Source organism: Ammospiza nelsoni, chromosome 3 (assembly GCF_027579445.1).
Source record: "Ammospiza nelsoni isolate bAmmNel1 chromosome 3, bAmmNel1.pri, whole genome shotgun sequence".
Classification (NCBI taxonomy): Eukaryota; Metazoa; Chordata; class Aves; order Passeriformes; family Passerellidae; genus Ammospiza; species Ammospiza nelsoni.
The window spans coordinates 14,097,561-14,120,684 of NC_080635.1; the positions used below are offsets into that span (position 1 = coordinate 14,097,561).

At 45.7% G+C, this 23,124-nt stretch overlaps 1 protein-coding gene across 3 annotated transcripts in view; it reads left to right on the forward strand.

Annotated features, from left to right (window-relative positions):
• Positions 1-1,804: 1,804 nt before the first annotated feature.
• Positions 1,805-23,124, forward strand: part of ATL2 (atlastin GTPase 2) — a 38,603-nt gene continuing 17,283 nt past the window's right edge. Inside the window, exons 1-2 of one of the 3 annotated variants that reach the window (XM_059467490.1) lie at positions 1,805-2,386; positions 21,601-21,878. In XM_059467490.1, coding sequence (XP_059323473.1) covers positions 2,257-2,386; positions 21,601-21,878 — 408 coding nt within the window. In that variant the 5' untranslated portion in view covers positions 1,805-2,256. The remainder of the gene's footprint in view (positions 2,387-21,600; positions 21,879-23,124) is intronic. The other 2 variants (XM_059467492.1, XM_059467491.1) reach the window with 2 other exon arrangements.

Genomic DNA, 23,124 nt, shown 5'->3' on the forward strand with positions numbered 1-23,124 from the left:
AAAACAGACACAGCTCTTGGAAGGAGGCTGTGTGACTCCAGGGGCTGGTGTGATTGTCCCTGCAAGACATTTGATGGGTGTCACAGTGACAGCTGGAGAAATGCTTCTTTTCCTAGGATGAGAAGTTTGGAAAATGGAGTCTGAGGGTGTGGGAAAGCTCTTTCTCTGTGCTGTCCTTGAAGGCCTAAAGGGTCATTGGGAAATGACACCAAAGGGATCCAAACCCAAGAGGTGCTTCTTATTTTTAGAGCTGCAGAGCAGGCAGCAAGTGGGTAAGCAGAGCTGGCCTCCAGATGAGGCTGGGAGCAGCGTGCTGGCTGTAGACAGGGGCATCTCTGCAGTGGGGCAGCCCTGGGGTTTGCAGGCACACTGGCACTCCAAGCAGCACTGCAGCCTTCACAGGAGTCAGTATCTAAGCCAGACTTTAAAAACAGCCTCGTCTTGTGCTGTTGCTTAAGAGTGAGATGGAAATCTCACTGTGTTTATAGAAACTGAAATGATAGGACTCCGCTTGAGCAAATGCTTGCAATGAAAGATTCAGCTGGCTATGGAGCTTTGCTTCCAGGAGCGGAAGAAAGCCACTTAGCCATTTAATCCTTTGAAGATTTCAGTCACCCTGATAAGATGTAGACAGGGCAGGACAAAGGAGATGGCTGTTATGGGCCCCTGCAAGACTGTCACCTCCCCGGGCAGGCTGCATCCCACCACCCCAGGGAGCCACGGAGGCCAGCATGGCTCCTGAGCCTGCCCACTGCCCTTTCCCCGGCTGTGACACAGTCCCTCGATTTAAACACTTAATCCTGGGAAGATTGTGCAATAGCTCCTTCAGGCTGAGAATGGATTATGCCCGTTTCAAAGGTATTTGGCACTCTGGCTGCACCGTGAGAGTCCAATCTACCAGCCCGACCTCTCCTGCAAGAGCACCTGCAGGCAATTCTTGCAGCTGGTGCCTAGCAACTTGCTCTGAGCTGCTCTCACTGCTAAAATTCAATGTTATTTCCACCTTCCTCCCCAGAGGAGCAGCTCCTGGGTCAGCATCAGGAAAGAATGAGACGTTTCCCACTCAGCTTGCTATAAATTAGTGGTATGGGAGGGGCTGCTTTCTCTCTCTCTCTCTCTCAATTGTGTGTCCTGTAGCCAGCTAAAAAGGCATCTCCTCTCAGCATGTGAGACCGGTTGAGGAGATTAAGTAAAATGTTTTTTTTCCCCTTCCTTCCCAATTTGTTTTCTGCTGCCAAATGCTTCTCCCTTCTTGCAGTGGTCTGCAGAAGAACCAGGCTTGGATTCATGCTGTGTCTCCCCTTGGCTTTGCTTGGGTGAGCCCCAGGTTATGCCAACACACACAGGTAGCTGCAAGCCCGGGGCTGTGCTGAGCACTCTCTAATGACGCACAGCAACTTTCAGATCACCTGTGTGACAAATGAAGGCAGCCCTGAATCTGAGAGAGATACCCCTGGGAAATGGCAAGCACCAGAAAAAAATGCAAAGGAAACCAATTCTGCCTGTTTATGGCACTGAGATGTTTGACGACGTAGTGAGGCAAACATCAGCCAGCCTGGGCAGGATCGAGCAGCGTGTTCCTGCTTGTGGGCAGGGCACAGGAAAGGGCGCTGGGAAGAGGGAGCCAAAGGGAGGATCCAGCTGCAGAGTGGGCAGGGGCTCGGGGAGCAGCACATCCTGCAGCGCCTGCTGGCACGGTGCAGAGGGAGGAGCGCTCCAGCTGGGAGAGTTGGGAAGCTGTGAGTAGAGAAGTCCATAAGTAGCAGGGCTGTGGTACGGCAGCCTGGGTGTTTTTCAGAGAAAAGCAAGACGAGGTGCCTTGTAGGGCATTTCCAGTCCTTGGGAGGGCACGTTTGCCTCTGGCAACAAGCCCGAGATCCAGGCGGATTTCCCAGTGGGACTCTGTTAGGACATCTCAGACTTGCCTGAATGGCACAGCTCCCTTGGTGGGGTCTGGTGGGAGGGCAGCTGAGCACTGCCTGCCCTGGCTGTTCCCAGTGCTAGCGCTGGTTCACCACTGCAGAGCTGACCTCTCCTTGCCTCCCCAGTTTTATTTCTTGGGAAGCCCTGGGTGGTCCTAGCCACTGCAGCCAGAGGGTTGGAGTGCCTCATTGCTGTGCACAGGGTGGTGTTCAGAAGAGCCACCTTTATCTCACAGCTCTGTCCTCAGCTCCTGACTGCCTGCAGCACGGCACAGTCTGGGAGGAGGAGTGGGAATCTCCTGGTCACTCGTTTGGACTCGGCAGCCTGAAGCAGATGAGGAGAGAGGTTCGTAAGCGCAGAAGCACCAATGGAGACGTCTCCAGCTCATCCCAGGACCCTCAGCCCTCCAAGGTGGGACATGGCTCTGTTCCCCAGCCCAGCAGTGGTGCTCAGCATGCTTCAGGTAGGTGTTTAACTTAAGGGTTTGTCATGATGCAGATTACTTTAAACAAGCCCAACTGCATTGCACAGGCTGGCTGATGAGGATTGAGAAACACTTTATATGGAAAGGCATAAAGGACCCAAGTCTGATTCAGCCTTTCCTAGTGTCCAGTGGGTGCTTGTGGCCTGCATGGCTCAGGGACTGGCCAGTCCCCTGCCAGGCTGTGATGCCTGAAGGCCAGGAGACACTGTGGTGGCTCTTCCGGCCACAGGAAAGGACAGCTCTCCAAGCAGCACGGCTGAGCAGCCTTTGTCTCACTGCGTGGGTGACACTGGTGGTGTTTGTTGGCTGGCCCAAAGTGGGTTTGGGACAAGCTTGGGACAGCAGAGTTTTCAGAGCAGCATGGCCAAATCCAGTGCCTGTAGTACAAAACTGTGACTCTGGTGGCTGAAGGGACTACTGGCCCAGCCAGCACTCGTGGGTCAGGAACCCTTCTGCTCCAGCAATCCCTTCCCACCACAGCCTGCCTGTGCTTTGCACAGTTGTTCCCAAGTTCCTTCCAGCCCTAATCTACAACCAACTTAAGCAGTTTCAGTCCTAACTCCTTTCCTAGCCTGGCTCAGAGTAATGTATCTGGGAGTGCAGTGGAGATGGGGACCTTGCAACCGGGAGAAGACACGTTGATAGCAAAATCTTCAGCTCAGAAAATGTCTCCTTCCTCCCTGCAAACATAAGGGGACAGAATTAAGGCTGAGCTTTCTGACCTCCAAGTTCTTGACTTCTGCTCTCACGTTACAGCAGCAGCAAATCCTGTTGCATGAAGCAGAAATCTATCTGTCTGAACACACACTATTTCAAACTCTTCTCTGCGTAAACTGTTCCAGACTTGACCAGGAACAAGGCTGTTTACTAACAGCAGAATTAGGAAACTTCTTTAGTATTGTGGTGTTTTCTCCCCTGTTTTTTTAGTCTGCATATTGAGCTGCTGAAGCTTAAATTTGGCAGCTAACAGTGTCAATGTGTTTTACTTCAAGTTGTTTCCCTTTGCCCGATTGCCTGAATATCTCTGCAATTCCTCTGTGTACAGTGTGCTCTGCCTTCCTTCCAATGGAAAGAAGGTTTTTCCTTCCCTTGTATGAGATTTGAAGGACAAGCAATGATACACTCATTTTCAGTAAATAAATAGAGGATGTTAAACTGCAAAAGGCCCGTGGCAATATTTTGGGGTTTTTTTAACAAAAAGGTTGAATCCTGCTTCCATTTATGCTGACGTAAATCTACAATAATAAAGTTATTTTACAGAACTGCATATTTTATTAATCCAAGTGTCATAACTAGAATTGAATATGTGATAATAGTTTGATCATTGTATCCTTCTGCAGTTCTCACTTGCTATGATTGCAGCATCTTTTGGACATTTTACTTTCTTTTTCTTGTGTTGTAGATATTAAACTTTCTGACACAAGGGCTGCCAGCGTAAGCACAGCAGGAGGTGTCATGAACCCCTGAGTAAGGAAACCCCTTATGTGCTACTTTGATAGTAAAGGAAAGCAAAGTTTGGGAAGCAGTTGTAGTGCTTCTGTGATAGGTGGTTTTTACTTTGAAAATCTCTTCTGAGCTTTCCCTCCACCTCCGTTTTGGCAGAACCAAACTCTGTTTGCTTTTAGGATTGCTGTCATTCACAAGCTGCCTCTCCAGGACTAAGTAAGTTAGCATAGCTAAAAACTGAGAAAAATGGTTTCTACAGAGAGCATTGCCAGGGTGAAGTGTGGTTTTGCAAGCCTGTTGCTCACTTCACATGATTTATTGGACATTGTGTTCTTCTAACAAGTGACAAGGTCATACCAATTTGCCTGAGAAGGTTTACACAACCTTTAGCAACAAGAAACCTCACAGACTTAAAAACTTCATGCAGTAAGGGCAGCTCACTTTCACAGCTGGCCTTTTGAAAAGGATGAAGCAAGGTCAGTTCGGATGGAGAGGAGCAAGACTTGCAAACCCTAGACACAGCAGGAATGTTTGGTTCCTTGGGAACTTGTGTGGCTTGTTCTGATTTAGAGCTGTCCTGCGTGTTTCCAGCCCCAGTGCAGCAGCAGTGCTACAGTGAGGAGCTGGATTTAGGGCTGGAAATGCAGAGCGGTCCTGTCGCTCTCCGGGCTGTCCCCAGGGCCCAGCAGGGTGAGGGCGCAGGGGGACACCACACACGGGTGACACTCCGGCTGTGATCTCTACAGGAGCGAGCTGTGGCCGAGGGAGGGAGCCCTGAAGGACGCGCTGCCTGAGGAGGTGTTTGTACGGCCTGGGGGCCTCCTCGCCCTGCGCCCCGCTGCTCCAGCTCAGCGCACGCGGGTGCCGTGAGGGAGGCACTCAGCCCGGGGCCGGGCCGGGCAGCTCGGCCTGTGTGCATGCCGTGTCTCTGTGTGTATGTGTCTGTTTGTTTGTGTGTCTGTTTGTCTGTCTCGCTCTCTCGGTCCGCTGCCTTCCCGCCGCCCAGCCCCTCAGCGCTTCCCCCCTCCCGCTGCAGCCCCCGGGGGCTCCGCTCCGGCCCCGCCCCTCCCCGCGCGAGGACCCGCCCCGCGCGCCGCCGGCGGGCGATAAAGGTCTCGCGGCGGAGCTCTGACGTCACGGGGAGTTAATTTTAAACCCGGACAAGATGGCGGCGAGGGACGCGGCGCGGCGCGCGGGCCCGGCCCGCCACCGGCCCGCCCCGGCAGGTAACGAGGCCCGGCGACGGCGCCGGGGGCGGCGGCGGGGCTGCGCTCGCGGGCTCGGTCCGGATGCGCGGGGCTGGGCGGCCTGGCGGCTCCGCGCGAAAGGCCCCCGTGTCTCCCCCCTCCTCAAAATGGCGTGGGCGGCCGCCCGCCCCCGAGGGGCGGCGGGGAAATCGCGGCAGCGGCCCCCGCGCCCGGCCCGCGGTCGCTCCTCGCCGGGGTCACCGCGCTTTCCCCGCTCCGCTGCCGGGGCCTCTGCCCCGCTGCGGTCGGCGGCCCGTGCCGGAGCGGGGCGGCCCGGGGGCCACTGTCGGTGACCTTATTCCCCGCGGCGGAGCGGCCGGGCCGTACCGGGGGTGCCTCAGCCCCGGGAGCAGCGGGGGCTGTGCCCCGGGGCCGCGGGGCGCTGGCGTTGCACAGCGCCGGGAGCGGAGCCAGGCAGCCCCGGGGGCGCCGACTTTCCCGGGGCCGCGTCCGCTGGCGGCGGGAGCAGCTCGGGGAAGGAGGTGACCGATCCCTGGCGGCCCGGCCCCCACATGGAGCTGGTGCGCTCCGCTGTCGGCGCTGCTCCCGCTGTAATGTATCCCCCGGTGGGGATGGGACACGGCTTTGGCTGGGTGCTCAGCCTCGGTGTGCTGGAGCCTGCGCACTGTGCTTCTTAAAGTATGGTTATTGCTCGGGAACGGCTTAAAATCTCAGCGCTCGTAGCAGCCTCCCTGCCGTACGCTTGGCGAGGGGGCACCTGGGATTTGTGAGGCTTGTACTGCCTCGAACGCTGAGTTTGGATCATGTGAGGTTTTCAGCGCTGCACTGGAACACTGAACTATTTTAACATCTTTGTTGTGTAACTCTCACTTAATTTGGAAGCTGAAAGATTGGACTGGGCACAGTTAAACAAAACCTAGCAGATGCCGTGTGCCACGATTGGTTTCAATTGCTTGATTTGCAAGCCAGCTAGAGATAGGGAAATCTAGCTGCACTATAAACTGGGAGATACAGAATGACAACTCACCTGGCTTGATTTACAGGGAGGAAAAGGCAGTGCTTCTGAGCATCAGGAAAAGTTTGATTGTGTTTGGCAGCATTGCAATTTGAATAATTTAAAAGAGCCCAAGAGATTGAAGTTGAGGATATGATACTGCTTTACTGCTCAAGGGCTGGTCTCTCTCCCTCCCAGCACTGCTCAGCTTTCTTTGATTTCAGTTTTTCTGTGTTTTTGCCACTGTCATTTAATTATCTCAAAGCATTAGATTATTGCATAGTTTTCTCAAGGTCATAAAAGTGCCAGCACACCTGTAATAAATGGCCTTTAATTAGCTATGTCATCATTAGCAGTGGAAACATGCACATGTCACATCTGAACTTTAGTCATGGAAGAGCTTAGGTGATAGGGTCTGTGTGGATGGCCTGTGCCTGCCTGCAGAAGGGATTTCTGCACATGAAATAAAGCAGAGGGATAGGTTGGAATAGTTACAAGAGCAGCAGTGAAACAGGAGAGGCCTTTAACTTCTCCTGTACCATTACTGAGTGTTGCTTAACAGCTGTTACGTCCTAGCTTACCCTAAAATTAATAATCCTGTTACAGCACCTCCTCAATAATAGCACTAGTTTTTGGTTTTTTTCAGCTGGAATTATTTTGAAAGCAGGGAGTGGAGTTGAGGAGGGCTGTATTCTTTCCTTTTCACGTTCACTTGCCTGCAAGTTGAAACCTAGCAGAGAAATAGTTCCAGCACAGAAGAGTTTTACTTGAATTGTTGTGAAAGCATTGTTTTTAAACATGACAGTCTGTCCTGGTTTGGGAGGCTGGGCAGCTCTTGTTTGTGTTGGGTGCACAGGAATGCTTGAGCCACGTCTTACAAGAGTCCTAATACTTCTTAGGTACCTTGTGTCAACTGCAGTTCCTGTGGTTTGCTTGAATATCAGTGATTAATATTTGCTTGCTGGCTGTGCTAATGAAGTAGCACTGACTGGAGTGAGGTGCTGTGATAGATAGATGAGGAGTTGTTTTCTCTTCCTGCCCTAATAATGGAAGGTACCTCATGCTGGCTAGCCTGGACAGAAGAAGGGATTTTCCTCCAGTGTAATAGAGGAGCACTTCCCTCCTGGTGGCTGCATCACATTGTCCCCTTCCCTCCTGGTGGCTGCATCACATTGTCCCCTTCCCTCCTGGTGGCTGCATCACATTGTCCCCAGCTTTGACTTCCCAAGTTCCAAGCCAGATGAAACGGGCAGGTGGGAATGCAGGTGTGAGTTCTGTGTCCCTCTTGGTTTGGTGGTGAGCCACAGTGATGTGGTCTGCAGCACCAGCATGGTCACAGGCTTCACTTCAGTGCTGCAATAACAGTACTTTTAACTTTGTGCCTGTTGTTAGCAGACTGCTGTACATCTTATCACAGTCCATGGGAGTTTCAAGGACATTCATGAGGAAAACTAGGAAATTTCACTCAAATGTTACCTTACATAAGTTAGGTTTGAATTGGCTTTTGTTCTTTTATTGTGATTATGAACAGACCCCATCCCTGGGATGATTTTTATATTCATGGCAGTCTTTGAATTGGAAGTTTTAAACTTTAAAATCAGGCTGAGTTGTTGCCTTGTCTTTTAATTTACTTAATTTCTTTTTCTACTGTTGCTGCGTGCTGTGCCTACAGTATGGTCTGTGAGCTGCCTGAGTGCATTTTTTCAACTTTTTGCTGGAGGCTGCATTTACTTCTTAAACTTACTATACTAGTTGTCAGTTTTTAGGTTTTTTCTTTAATCTCGACTATCTAAGATGAACAAGGCATAAAAAATATTTTCTAAGTTTCTGTAGTATTTGCCATTGGTCAACAACTGAAAAAAGTCAGAAATACTTATGTATGGTGGTTCCTTAGACTTTACCCTTGCTGAACTATGACTGGGTTTCTTTTTTTAAAACATTTTCAGCAACTTGATCTTCCTGAGATGTCCTGGAGGAAAGATAGAAGTAGCTTTCCTTGATTTTGGAGGGTTGTTCTTGATGTGATACAAAGAATGGTTATCTCATCCTGGAGCTGATTTTAAGGTCATGGTGCTGCGTAGGGAGTTCATTTACGTGAATGTGAATGCATTTCTGGGCTTGGGATTGGTGTCTGAAAGACCAGAGCCAGAGTTTTAGATACATGTGGAAACATGGCTCACATTGATGTCTGCTGTTTCAGTCAACTGCTAAGAAATGACTGATAAGAAATAAGTGATGTCTTTGAGGATAAGAATTATAATCAAGGCATTTCTAGGAGCAAATTAATACATAATAGGAACTTGTGTTTTGAGAGCATTGATAACTAACTTGCCTGACCTTTAGCTTGTGTTCATTTCTGAAATAATATGTTCTGTATAGTGTTCATTGCCAGGAAAATAAGACTTTGTTTGCTTGCCAAGCTTTTTGAAACATTTGAATATCAAACTTGGAAGGACTGTTGAAGTTTCTTCCTTCAACTCCCCAGGCTGGTGTTTAACTGGAGTTCCTGCTCTGCAGCAAAGCCAGGAGCTCCCTGTCCCCTTTTGTGTTTGGGAGGGAGCCCACATCCCTATTCTAGCACCATAATTATCTCTACAGGATGTGTAAGCATGTGAGCATCCTCCTAAAGTTATCTGTTCAGTTTGTCTGGAGTCTGTCACTGAGAATTTTGGCTGCTCCATGGCAATGTTACTCCTTGAAGTAACAAGACTGCTTTATATCTCAGTGTGAGAGTAGTAGATCTTTGAAGCTGTACAAGTATCTCCTTCAATTAACTAGGGAGGGAAAAAAGAGAAAAGCTGTGCTAATTTAATTATGGTTTGTAGCTGGCTTCTCTTTAAGGTTGGAAAAACTTACAGTAGAATGTTTGCCACCAAAGATGCCACTACTGAGCATCCAAGGCAATCCAGAGGAACTTAGATGAGTAAATGCAGGTAAGATGGATGTTGGAATTCCTGTTTGATGCCCACTTATGAGCAGGACTAATAGGAAGTCAAGTATAAGGTGAAAGAGAAGTCCATTTGGGCCTTTGCAGAAATGATTTATGAAAATACAGCTTATTTTAAGAGTGGCCCTGCTCTTGTTTCTCATGTAGGAATAGGTGAGAGGACTGGCAAAAGTCTATGTAAAAGACTTTTGTGTAAAGTGTCTTTTGGGAAGGGTTTTTTGTTCACAGCTTGGTTACTTGGCCTCTCTTTACCCTTTGTATGGGGGAAATTCTGATATGCTTTACTAGGATGAGAGATGTCCCATGTAGTTTGTTGTTATGGTTTTTTTTCCTAAATGTATTTTCAGCTTTATTTTCAGTGCAGATGATGAGCAAATGATGATTGCATTTCCAGCCCTAGATATTGGTGATTTTTGCATGGCAAGGTGGGATTTGCTACTGCAGGTCATAGCAGGTTTCTTTTAAAGGAGTAGAAACCAAAATGTGGAAGATTTGAACTGCTGAGATGTTGTACAGATTGCAGACATGGAATGTAGAATGCAATTCCCACTGAATTGATATTTGATAGTAGAACCTAATTTGCTCTTACACAGTTGTTGTTCCAGTGACATCAGAATCAGGTTCCAGTCTGTAGTTCATGTCAAATTATGATGCATTTATTTTCCCACCCTTACCTCAGAGATAAGCATGTTGAATTTACAAATTCTTATTGGTCTCAGTAAAATATTTGGAATGTCTTTTTGAGCAATGTATTGGATAATGCCTCCAGTATAACAAGGTGCCTTTTTTTTTTTTTTTTTCACTTGGATTGAAAATTACAGAAACTTGTTGGAGAACATGTGTCAGCTGCTTGTACTGAGGTGTTAGGACTGCTTTCCCTGTGTTGTGCATACTTGGAAAAGTTGTTCTCACCTCTTATCTCCTCCAGCAGGGTGGTACTGCTGAGTGGAAGACTAAGTGCTGTTATTTTAGCTGCTTCTTTAAACCCAATCCTGTGATAATACTGCCTGCAAACTTGCTGTCTTTTCCCCTCCTCAACCTCTTCTGCATGAAAGACAGGGTCTTCTGGCTTTTTCTTATAGGTGGTAATTCGCCTTGCTCCGTGTGGTGTGATCTGCTTGGGGAGCTGTAACTTCTGGGCAATAAAAGGTTCAAGCTGTCAATCCTTTGCCTAATATGGGAATCATCACAGCCCTGATTTCAGGGGAGGAACAGTCACTTGAAGTATGTGAACTCCTGGGCATGGAGACAGAAGCTTGGCCTCCTTTAATGTATTGCTTAGACATAAAATAGTAGTGAAAATAACTGCTGTAGAAAATGAGGTTAAGGCTCTTGATGCAATCAAATCACTTTCTTAAAGCAAGAAGTCATCTTGCTTTTAAGAGAATTAAGTTGCTTAAATACTCTGTAATCCTGAACTGAGGAACTGTGTTTAAGATTTTAAACATTGCCTCGAAGCTGCCCTCAAAGTTAAGATAAGTTAACACTTATCTTTCAGGGAGCAAAGTCTTAAGCTTGTCTTTAGGATAGGGAGGGAGAGCAGTTCAAAATTCTTAAAAGGAAATCTTTCCAACAGCTGCTATGTCAGGCTTGTTGCTAATAAATTGTTTGGAAAAGTGCAGTAAGTAATGATTTTGAGGGTTAGGACATAGAACTGGAGTATTTTCTAAAGCTAATAGTACTATGGAAATAGCTGCTGAAGACCTACAAGTTATGTGTTGAGATTTAAAAGGCAAAAAAACCCTTTCAAGATAAAATACTGCTGGTACAAACATTCAGAAATGTGACTTCTGCTTTTAAACTTAATTTTTTTCAATAGAAGAATGAACATACTGTGAACATTTGGATAGCAAATGTGGTTAAATGCTTGTAGAAACTTCAGATGCTATGAGAAATCTTGCTTGTTTGAGAAGACCCTCGGAATACAATTTGGTTCTTTTGAAGAGGTTGGAAGTTGGCTTGTGAAAATACTGAATATTATTCTTAGAGTCTTGCTCTAAGTACTTTGAGTTGCAGATATCACTGTGTCATTAATCAAATATCAAACTGAGTTGTTCTTTAGTCTAATCTTTTGTTGATTTATTTCTGTGGTGCATTGGGACTAGATTAAGCTTTAGTGAGCTTTGAAGAGGAGCACACTGCCGACTTTCTCTGTTCCAGTTCATTTTATAATCCTGCCCTTTCCTCCCCAGAGCCTACTCTGTGTACTGTAAGGAAAGATTTCATGGATCCACCAAATGAGGACATTAAGTGTGATCTACAGAGACTTCACTGTTGGTTGACAGGTTGTGCTAAAATGTACACACTTTGTAGAGTTGTGTTTGCCTCTTTCTTCTTCACCTAAGTGAAAGATGTATATTAAACCATTGTGGCCTCAACATAGGGTAGTCTTGCAGAAAAGCAGTTTGACTGTGCAGATGTATTTAGACAAGTTTGAGAGCTTGATGTGAAGAGGAGTAGTGAGCAGCCCCCTCTGTGTTTATTCTTGTTGGGATGAGAAGTGTGGCCTGCCTTACACCTGAGGCTGCTGACTTCTTTCACTTCTATACCTCTAGGCTTACCTGGCCAGCAGCCATCAATGTACACATGACAATGGCATTTCCTGTCTCAGGAAAATGTGTTTAAAAATCAAAAATGCTTCAGTTGTTGAGACTTGTTTTGTAGCAGTGGCTGATGTTTCTGTGGTGACAAGAGTTGTGAATATGTTAAAAATTGTTAGGTAAGTGGGTGAGCCTTGAGCCCTGTGAGCATAGAAGGGTGCTTGCAGGGAGCTGAGCTGCTGGAGTCTGTGTTAGAATGTCCTTGGGACAACTTCACGAGTGATACTGAAATTAACATTTTTCTAATCTCCTCTGTAGCAGGCCCAGCTCTCAGAAGGTGCAGTGCATTCCCTAGGCGTGTTCAAGGGAATATTCCTCCCGTGCAAGAAGGACTGTGCCAAGCTCGAGCTCTTCCTACCAGCCACACGTCCTGGCCTGTAACACTGACAAACTGAAACCCGTGGCATCCTCCATTTGTAAGGGAAGGAAACCTTGTTCTTAAGTGAAGGTTAACAAATGTGTTGGCTACCCCACCTTAAATCTGGACTTTATTCAGATAGAGACAAATCTTTGGCAACACACAGTCAGATCCAGTTACAGCCCAGTTGTCTACCCATCTTTGCAGTGTTATCACATATCACCAAGTCAGTTCCTACATGAATATGCTTCTTAACTGTACTTGTGAGTTTTGGGAGTCTGGAGAAATTTTCCAGCTGAACTGGGTTGTAGTTACAGAGCTGAACTTTTCATTTGGCACCGGTGCCCGGTGAAGCAGTGTGTGCCTCCCCCTCAGCGGTGCTGTGTGCCTGTTCCAGAGGCTGTGGGGTGCAGAGCACATCTCTTGGTGTCCAAGATAAGCTGCTGCTGGACCTGGGACAGCAGTGCCAGCACAGAGGGCAGCAGCCCTGGGCTGTTCAGCAGTGAAGCTGAACTGTGCCCTGCAGAGGAGACTGTGTGCCTCTGCTGTTTGTCTTCAGTGCTAGTTCTCATTGAATTTCTGTTTGAGTTGATACAGTCTGTAGGAAACTGCTTGTATTGGGTTGCTTTTTCTGCTGGTTTGGCTTGGGTAGCTGACTTGACTCTGAGCAGTGTTGGATGAGTGGCAGAATTAGCAGGAAAGGCAGTGTGGTGCTGCATGGTGCTGGAAATGGGAAAGAGTGGGAGAGCCCCTGTGAGTGGGTGGTTCAGACTCAGCTGTGCTATTGAAACAGGCTTGAAGAGGCAACGGGGAGAGGGGAGGAGGCAGCTACTGGCACTGTCCTGTTGGCAGAATTAATGTGCTTTGAGCTGTTGCCTTAACAAGGGATTTGTGTGTAGCAGCAGCAATGATGCCTGGCAGAGACTCAGCAGTTGTGGCAGTACCTGCGGGGCTTTGAAGTGGATGGACTTAGGTCCTGTATCAGTTATTAGGGGTTAATTGCAGGAAAGGCATATGGCAGCCCAGGCCTGTTTCGCTGCATGCTTAGTAGCAGGGACACTGATAAAAACTATTTTTGTTGTAGCTGTGTGAGAAAAATCTCTTCCTCTAGTGGAGATAAAGTGAAGGCATGCAGAAATGTTAAAAATTTTTTGTTTGTTTGTTTCAATTCTCTTTAACTGTGCCTTGTGTGGAACATTTTTCCTGTTTTGATTCCCATTGTTGATCTGGGTGTTAATCGTGTTGACGCATGTTTCCCCTGTTATGCTTCCCTTTCATCTGATGGGTGTCAGTGGCCCTACCAAGTTAAGAACAGTTAAGAAGGAAGAAGAAGCTGAAATATTTCATGGAGTTATCTGCAGGTAGTTACTGTATCAGTTTTGCAAACTGTGTGATCTAGAGAAGACAGTTTTTAAAAGAAACCTACACTCTCTCTGTATGGCCCTTTGTTCTTTGAAATGAAATGTAGGATTCTGGGGTTCAGTGCTTAGAAAAACTGTCTGGAAAGCTCTTTTAGCTGCAGGAACTCAGAGATGGGAAGCTGAGTGTGAACTGAGGTTGGGCTGAAAGAGCACCTTTAGTTGCTAGCTGGGTTGAGTTGTTAAGGTTGGAAAATATCTCTAAGATCAGAGTCCAGCTGTTGGATAACTGTTGGTGCTGCCTGTTCACCACTAACAGCATGTCCCCAGGTGCCACATCCGCTTGTTTTTTGAACACTTCCAGGTATGGTGATTCCCCCACTTTCTGGGCCAGTCTGTTCCAGTGCCTGACCACCCTTCCCATGAAGAATTGTTTCCCAATATCCAGCCTAAACCTTCCTTGGCACCATTTGAGGCCATTTCTTCTCATCTTGTCACTTGTTACGTGGGAGAAGAGACCACCCCCCACCTCACTACAGCCTCCTTTAAGGGAGTTTTAAAGGGTGCTGAGGTCACCTGGAGCCTCCTTTCCTCCAGGCCAAACTCTCCCAGCTCCCTCAGCTGCTCCTGATAAGAGCTGTGCTCTGACCCTTCCCCAGTGCCTCAGGGTCTTTCTTGCAGTGAGGGGCTCAAAGCTGAACCCAGTACTTGAGGTGTGGCCTCACCAGTGCTGAGTACAGGAGGTTGATCACCACCCTCATCCTGCTGGCCTCACTGCTGCTGCCATTCAGCTTGCTAAAAGCAAAAATGAGAGGTTTGAGCCTCTTTGGCTTGCTGTGTTTCCTTACACTGGTGTTTGTGAGTGACAAGTTGTTTATGCTGGAAATGAGTAGGACACCTGACCCTCTGGCATCTCTTCTGTACAGCCTAAGGAAGCACTCACTGCTTTCTGCTGAGCTCCTGTCTGGCTGTGGTGCAGATGCACCTCGGTAACTAAAGCACCTCTGACTGGCAATGGAGACACCAAACATTGCAGTTGGTGTCTCTCACTTCCATTCTTTTCTCCCTATTCTAGCTCAAAATACCAATTTAGGTTAGCTGCTCATTGTTTAAATTACTGGCTGCTGACATGAGGGCACATACAAGGCACATAGAACACAGTTATGGCCTAAACCAATTAGAAAATACCAACTCCTTGAGTGAGCAACAACCTTGAATAAAATCACTCTGAAATGCAAGCAGAAATCTGCCTGGTTTAAATGTGTGTGGCCTGCAAGGATCCAGTTAGCTTTCAGTGTTCATGAGGAGCTGTCACTTGCCATTTCCAGAGTTCATGGTGAACTAGGGCACTGTCAGATCTGGAGTACTCTCATTCCCACCCTCAAGAGCCTGCCTGATGGGTAAGAAAGGGGAGAAAAAGTGAGCAAGAGGCCTTTTAATGCTTTAATCTGCCCTTAGTGTTTTAGTACAGCTTTCTTTGAGGGGGCTGGAAAAGCACTGGTGAATCTTACTGTGGGATCCTGTTAGGTCCTTCAGTGAGTGTGCTATTAATAGCTGTGATTTTTGGGCTGAAGGGAAGAAGGATGAGAGGCATGTTTTGCCACTGCCCTTACCCTGCATGATTTTTCTTGTAGCTGTGGAGAAACATCTTTCTTACCAAGTTCATAATGTGCTTTCTAAAAAGCAGTCATTTTATATAGTTTTTAACTTACTGGGTTTGTACTGCTTCTGGCTTAGCCTCTGCTTATTGACATTTTCTTACTTGTATTGGTTGAGAAGAGCAGAATTTGAGGGTTGACTTTTTTTGCTGCACACTTTTGTTACATGAAGTTTCCTGCTTGCTCTTTTGTCCCCGTAAAGGGAGAATACAAAATGCCAGCTTATCAGTGCTTTGTGCAGGGGGGAGCTGTCTGCTCCTGTGTGCATGCCGACCATTCAGCAGAGGAGCAATTTAAGGCACTTAGGAGTAGACAAGCCTACTGTTTGATTAGTTGTGGTGCTTCAGAGGTATCTAGGTCATCAGAATATCATCTTTTTCCTCTTTCCTGACAGAATTGTAGCTTCAGGTGCTTCTCGCTTCAGCTCACAATTATGTAACAGTTCTAGATCTGTCCCTTTAACATCCCATTGCCCCGAAGGAACACAGAGTGTTAAATGTGGCTTTCCCCCTGTACCCTGCCCCTACTCCTCTATTGGTCTTATTGGATGTCCAAACAAGTCTTTGGAACTTAGCTCATCAGTCCTATTTATAGCTGAAATATTTGAAACATTTAATTATTTCTGGCCTTAAAACGAGCTACTTGGCACTGTTTACTAGTCAGCAAAAGGAAAGCAGCGATGCATTAAGGTCTGTGTTAGTTTCATGTGAGTTTATTGCATGGAGTAGCACTGCTGCAAAAATGGGAGGACAATTTTGTGGCTTAAATCTAGTGACTTTTTTTTTTTTCTCAGAAGATGTGTCCAAATAAGGTTTGAAGGTTAACATATTTTCTTTCTGTGCTCTGGAACTCACTTCACACATGCCTACACTTTCCTTCGTTCACTACATCAAAACAAGAAATGTTTAAGCAATTTGTCTCCCTTCTCTCCAAGGAAAATTTCCTGCGTGGAGCGCTGAGAGAATGCTTTACTTTGCAATGCAGTGCAGCAGTTTCCTCATGATAAATTATTTTAAGCTTTTGATTCAAGCCATGAACTCCCTCAGCACGTGGAGGTTGAACAAAATTTCAAGCAGGATGACTTGAGCTTAGTGTAGCTCGCTTCATTTTGCTTTTCACCGTTCAGGTGATGGTGGGGGAGCCTGTCAAGCATCTGTATTGAAATGTGAGCAGGAGACTTGAGCTGCTGTTGTGTGGAGGCAAATGGGTGATGCTGTAGAGCACCAGGAAAAAGAGTTCAGGGATGCTCAAAGCTGAGGGGTCTAGGGGTGCTGGAAGTCTTGATTTGAAGTTGACTTCTAGCAAAGTGCAGGTTTCTGTGCAGGCAATATAAGACTACCAGCCAGAAGATTTACTGCTTTATACTCTTTAAACTCCTTGTTGTGGATAGAGCAAATGGAAGTACTGATGAGGGACAGGTGCACTGATGAAAGTGACTTTAAACTAAAAAGCAAATGGGATTTAAAATATTTTAATGTTTTGTTGAATTTTTGGGCAATTGAGTTCGACTCGCTGTCCACAGAAGCAGTTACTAATTGTGATTCAGTGCTTGTTGATCAAAAACCTTTACTGTATCTAAAACCAAATGAGTTTAGCAATTAGTATGTGCTTTTTTTTTTAATGAAAGGATGTGGATAATGTGTTCAAGGAGTTCAAGCTGTATTTAGGTTGAAACTTAAAGGTAACTATTTTCTGTCAAAGTGCTTAAAGGGAAGAACTTGCATTTAAAGCAGGCTGTCTCTCATTTTCATAGTGTGCAGGTGTCTGAGTGTTTCATGCTGGTGTTCTTACACTGCAGCACAAGTAGGTCAGCTGCTGGCTGTGTACTTAGGGGAAGCAGGAATTGGCTTTTCATTTTACCTCATGCTTTAAGAAATGGGTTATTTAGTGGGGTTTGTTCGGTTGAAATATTGTCTGCATATACAAGAAGCTACTGTTCTCAAAATCTGGCTTAGTATTTCAACAAATGGTGCTTGTTCTGGGTACTTAGCTGGTGAGAATAAATAGCAGTCCTGCTGTAGTTGTTACTGAGTGGAATGAGGAGTTTATAGGGAAACTGAGTGGTAGGATCTTCCCTTGGCTATATTTGCTCCCATTCAAATCTGTCTACTTCTGTGTCTTGCTGCACAGTGTTGCTTCTCTTGTGTTTCCCAGCCTGTTTGATCTGGGTTGGGAAGTGATCGTGTCAGTCAGAGCCATGCATTAGCCCACAGGTTCTAAAGGAACAGTTCAGGTTGGAAGAAGCCACAATGACACAGGGACTGATTGGTGAACAGCCACAGTAATAGGTGTGAATGGATGGCAGAGTTCAAGGGCAAGTCCAGTTGATGATCTTTTTGCATCAGCTCCAGACAGAGCAGCAGATCTGACCTTAGTCTGGAGTCTGCTATTCAGTGCTACAGAAACTTCAAAGGTCAGGTGAACATCCTGAAAAAAGAAAAATATAGCTGTGACTTCCTGGGCCTGCAGCACTATGCTACAAGTTCTAGCACCATATGGTTTGACAGATGAGGACTCTTATGTATGTACTAAAAGCCTGAGGTTCAGATCTTCTGTGCACATGGGAGTTTCCAACAGCACAGTGATCAACCCCATGAGTGAGTTTGGTGAGTCGATCAGTCTTTAATCCAGTGGCAGGATCTCAGTTGTGTGTGCAGAACATGGAACTTCCCTCTGAAACAACCACTCCCTGTGTGAATGGGTTGGGTTGGTAACTCCATTACTGGTGTTAAAATGTACTATAAAAAACAAGCAAAGCCCCCAAACCAACAGAACAACAGAAGTCTGTTGTTTTGGTTGCCTCTGTAGCAGTACTGAAATGTATTGTTATGGAGACCTGTGAAGGGATGCTGCCTTGAACTTTGCAAGTCCAAAGTACTGCCCAGCAGGCTAGGAAGTAGAAGTAGTGTAGTAGGAGAAGTTAGTGTAGAAGTGGCCATTCTGTGAATGCCACCTCTTCTAAAGTTAGTAATCATCTCTTTTATACTTGATTTGCTGGGACTGGACTATTGCAAGAACCTAGAGCAGTCTGTGGGATTTATAACAAATCAGATTAAATTCTGAGTGTTGAGTAGTACACTGTGACTGTGCTGGGGCAGGTGAGGAGGGGGGACAGCCAAGGGACAAGGCTTTGAGTTCTGAATTGCATAAACTTCTGGCCTGAGCTGACCGGACAGTGCTGTCAGCATGTTTATTATTATTCTACTTTGAGAATTTCCACAGTGCTCTTGCAGAAAACCAGACTGTAAGGGGGATGTTTCTTGTCCTGACCTTTGTTTCCAGAGGCTGTACTGAAAGTAATTCTTGGAAGTGTAATGTGACCTCTCTGGCCATGATACTGAAGCCTTCTAGAAAGGCTCCCTGAGTGCTGCCTGAGACAGCAGCTAGCCAGAGTGACAGGGTGAGCAGCCACAAGGCAGGATAAAGGATCAAAAAAGGGTGACATCTGCCTGGGACACCTGACAGGGTTGCACATGCTGATTGTGCTGCTGGGACAAGCAGTGGCACTTGTTCTGTAGTTAACATGCTTGACCTGTGCAATGTGTGTCCTGTTAATTGCCAGCTAGTTCAAAATCTTGAAAGGAGGGGTGTTCTCTGCCACTCAAGCACGAAGTTATCAAACCAGCTCTTCTGGATGGAGCAAGTTGCTTTCACAGCTGTCAGCACTGCAGGTCTCCACCCTCTAAAGTGCTTGACTGATGGCCATGATGGCCTTTTCTGTAGGTAGGTTGGGAACTTTTAGATATATTAAGCTGGTTAGTCAAAGGAAAAAAAAAGCCAACAATCCAACTTGACCCAAACCAACCAAACAAACCCAACTTGGTGCCCTGTGTTTGACTTCCAATTTCTGCTGGTAAGTGAAATCTAATAGGAGTTGAGTAGGGTCTAGGATGAATCTTCTGTCCTGTTCCCTCTGAGCTAATGAGCTTCAGTGGTGCAGAATGCTGTTAACAAAATGGGAGCTTTTAATGGGCATATTTTGTGTAAGCTCTTGATAGTACTATCTCCTTGTGATAGGGAGAATTTGCTTGTTTATAAATAACTATTGCTAAAGGTCCATTCCACTTGTTTGTTCTGAAATCTCCTTGGCCTGAAGAGGTTTTGTGTGGCTGTGCTCTGCCCTGGCACAAGGATGCTGCTACAGCTTGAGGTCTTTGGGGTCTGACAAATTTTGATGACTTCCAGGTAGGACAGGATGGTTAATGTCAGGCTCCAAGTGAATGAAGAGAAGCTGCAGGTGTGGCTTCAAACCATTTTTCAGTCTGCGCAGTTTACAGACCCAGTCCCTTACTGCAGCTGTGTATTTAAGTAAAGTTTGTATATAAATAAAAGAATAGGAGGCTCTTCCAAGTAACCAAGTTACACTACCAGGGCCATACCTTGAATAGAAACTGTGGAACATTGTGTCAGTGTGTTTGCTAAAGCACAGGCACCTCTTCTTGGAGCTATCTGACTTCAATACTTTTATCAGTAGAATATTCCCTTTATGTTGGTAGGCTGTGATGCTGGAAGCTTTCTTTCTGATTGTCAAAATCTTTGTCCCTCCATTCCTGGGCTATCCTCCCAAGTTTTCTGGCTTCCAAAGGATCCTATCCTTTGCCTATATGAGGCAAAGCCTGTATAGAAGCTCTTTCAATAAAGAGGAGAGGGCTTATTAAATATCTGGTAATACAAAACCTTGAGGCCAAAAGAGAGAGACTTCCCTCTGAAGTGCTGACCAGTCAGTGTAGTTTGTATAGTTTGGTGGCCTGTTGACAGATTTTCTTTTAAAAGTGACTCCTTCCAGTTGTCAGGCCTGCTAGTGTAATCAATTTTTTGGCCTGCTGTATTAATCACTTTGAGCTAGGGTGATGCTGGGGACTGTTTTGCACACCCACTTGGATAATGTTGCAGTTTGGTTCTAGCTGCTTAGGATTTAAGCACTCAAGTGTACTTCCTGTTCAAACCAAGCACCATGCAAGCTTAGTATATTCAAACCAAATTTTTTCAATATTTAATACCATTGGGCTTTGGGACAGCGCAAGATTTGATGTTTGGAAGTGGAAACATTCTCTGTCATTTTGCAGCTAAATGAGGTGTTGTCAGAGCTGGGTAAGGAGAAAATTGCTGGAGAAACTTCAGGGTCACTGTGTTAGCAGTTTTTCAGATTTATGGTGATAACTGCAGTGTCTCATTACATGCACAAAACTGGAGCCCTGCTCATAAGTCTTTTGCTGAGAATGGTATCTCACATGCAAAGTCTGACAGGAGTGACTTGGCAGGTGCTGTGAGCATTGGCAGGTTCCCTGCCATGAGTGAATGAACCTGTGTGTTCTGTGGTGCCTCATGGCTGCATCCTGCAGGGGAACACTCCTTGTGGGCTGCTGCCACAGGAACCTCTCTGTGAGCAGCACATCAAGGGATTGGGGGTGGCTGCTGCCTTGGCTTGGAAATGGAAACATGACTAGAAGGACAGTGTGCTGCAAATCATATGTGATAATCCCAGATAAGTAACTGGTAGGAAGGTGCCTTGGTCAGGTTTTTGCACATGGGCTTCCAACAGAACATGGCAAAATTTAAACTGGGAGTGGGAGGTAATTCAGTAAGCACAAAGAAGCTTTCCAGATGCTTGTCAAGAATGGTAGAGTTGATTTCTGCTGTGGGACAAACTTCAGTGTTGTGGTGCCTGAACAAGAGAGGAGACTTCACCTTGGACAGGGTAGTTTGGTTTTCTTTTAGGCCTCTGATCCAATTAACTCCTGAATTCTAAAAGTAAGGAATATAGGGTATTTGCACTGGTATAATGTGTGTCTGAAGGGCTGTGTTACCTTACATTCATTAGTAACTTTATTCTGAGTTACAGTTTTTCAGCTACTGTTTTGTCCTGAAAGGGTATTAATTGTTAAATTGTGTATGAAATAGTCTCTTAACTGTTTTTAAAGAGTTGATACTTACTGTTGCTAAATCTTGCTTAATAGTGCACTGTGGGAAGAAAATGAAGCCAGAAACTACTTCAATGGGCTTTTTTTGTTTTCTTATTCCCAGAAGCGTTAGGGAATGCACATGTTCAGTAATTTGTCTTGCAAATAGGGAATAGGTGTTCTAAAGTCTGTGCTGTATTGAGAATTGAAACAGTGTTGGAATTAGAGAGGAGCATATTCATCTGGTGTTTGTTATCCTGAGTTTCCATTCTAGATCCATGGTCTAGCTTGTGCCTGTTGGCAAACAAACCTGTTGACAGAAAACATTCATTTCTCCTGACACCCTTACAACAAGAAGGTGGTGATATAAAAATGCCCTTTTTTAGTCCTCTTTCAAGCTTCTTTGAAATGATTCTTTTTTTTTTTCCCCAGATAAAAGGCCCTTGACTTAAGATGCCTTTAAAAGGGGTTTTGAAGCTGAAAATCAGGGTTGGGGTTTTTTTGTGATTCCTTAATACATGTCTGAGAGAGAGATTTGAAATATAGGCTAGACACAAAGCTGATGAAAATGCACAGGGAGCTTCTGTTGACCTCTTGGCATTCCCAAGAACATCACCCTTGCTGCTGGAGATGTAAGCCCAGCTCAAGGCTTCACAATAAAAGAAAAAGTGTTGTTTGCCCTGAGCTGTGCCTCACTAAAGTGTTCTCACCTGTCCATTTGCAGGTAAGCTTTATGAAGAGGAAGAGGACGATGCCCTGCCGGACTCGGACGCCCTGCCCGACTCAGATGACGAGGTGGAGCTGGACAAGCCACGCCCCATACAGATTGTCCTTGCTCATGAAGATGACCATAACTTTGAATTAGATGAATCAGCTTTGGAAAAAATCTTGCTTCAGGAACATATTAAAGATCTTAACATAGTAGTTGTGTCTGTAGCAGGAGCTTTCCGCAAAGGAAAATCTTTTTTGCTGGACTTCATGCTTAGATACATGTATAACAGGGTGAGTAGTTTGGATTTTTCCTGCAGGAGAAAAGTGCTTTGGTATTTTAGTAATTTCTCTTTGTGTTTGTTAAATTGAGCATAAATATAGCAGGTCAAAATTTTCTGATATATTGGGGGAGGGGAAATCAGCTACTCTGCTTCTACACTGTGAAGAAGGGTATTTAAGTGACAGTTCTTCTATGTACCCTGTCTTGCAGTTATCAAGGGATTTTATTGGTGTCCCAGTGTAAGTGGACACAAGAACTTGAATGATGAAGTGTGATTGGCTTCTAATAGAGCTTTAGGGGAGGGCTTTTCCAGGTGGTGACTTGGAGGAGCCTTGCTGTGACTTTATCTTCTGAAATCGTATTATAGTACTCACTTGCCCATTGTTGCAAAAATAAAAGTCTTACCAGATAGCTAAATCTGCTTAAATATGATGTATGACAAAAAAGAGAAAGCTTCCTTTTTGCTGCTTGGACTGCATTTCTGAATGCAGTCCAGGAACTCTTAAAATCCTTTTAAGTTATTGATTGATTAAAGCCTGATCCAAAATTTAATTTCTTCTTTTAGTTTGTAGCTTTTGGCTAGTGTTGTCTTGTTTTGAGCCCTTGGCTTACATGGAAAAGGTGGAGTGGGATTTTCTGTGAACCATACACATCTGCCTGTCACAGTTTGTGGGGTGTTTCTTTTAATCTGCTTTATGAATATTGACAGGTCAGTGCTTTGTTGCTTTTTGAAGCTCTTAGAAACCCAGAACTGATTCCTTTTTTGTTCACTGTTCTTTGGAGGTAATTTGTGCTAGCTGGCTTGAGGGAAAATGAAGATGAACCCTGCATTTACAGGAAGCATGAGAGTACAGCAGAAAAGCTGCTGATAGTTGGCAAATGAAGACTTCCTTCTCAATCCCAGTGGTGCCTGTTATTGAGTTCCTCTCCCTCATTTTGGAAGAGCTGTGGAAGAAGGACCCTGAGGATAGGGTCTCAGGGTAGGAGGAATACAGAGTAGCAAGCTGGTACTCCTGACTTCTTGAGACTCTTAACCTGGGGAGGCAAAATATTTCATTTATTATGGATGGTGTTCAAAATGAACCAAACAATAAAACCCCCACCAATCTCTGCAAACAAAGAAAAACACAAACTCCTACATCCACTGATCTGAGCAAGGTGCTGGGCTGGGCAGAGGTAGTGTGAGTTTCCTTTTGAAAACAGAAGGGCTGGGCTTTAAACAAATACTCCTAATTTTCAGATAGTGAAATAAAACAG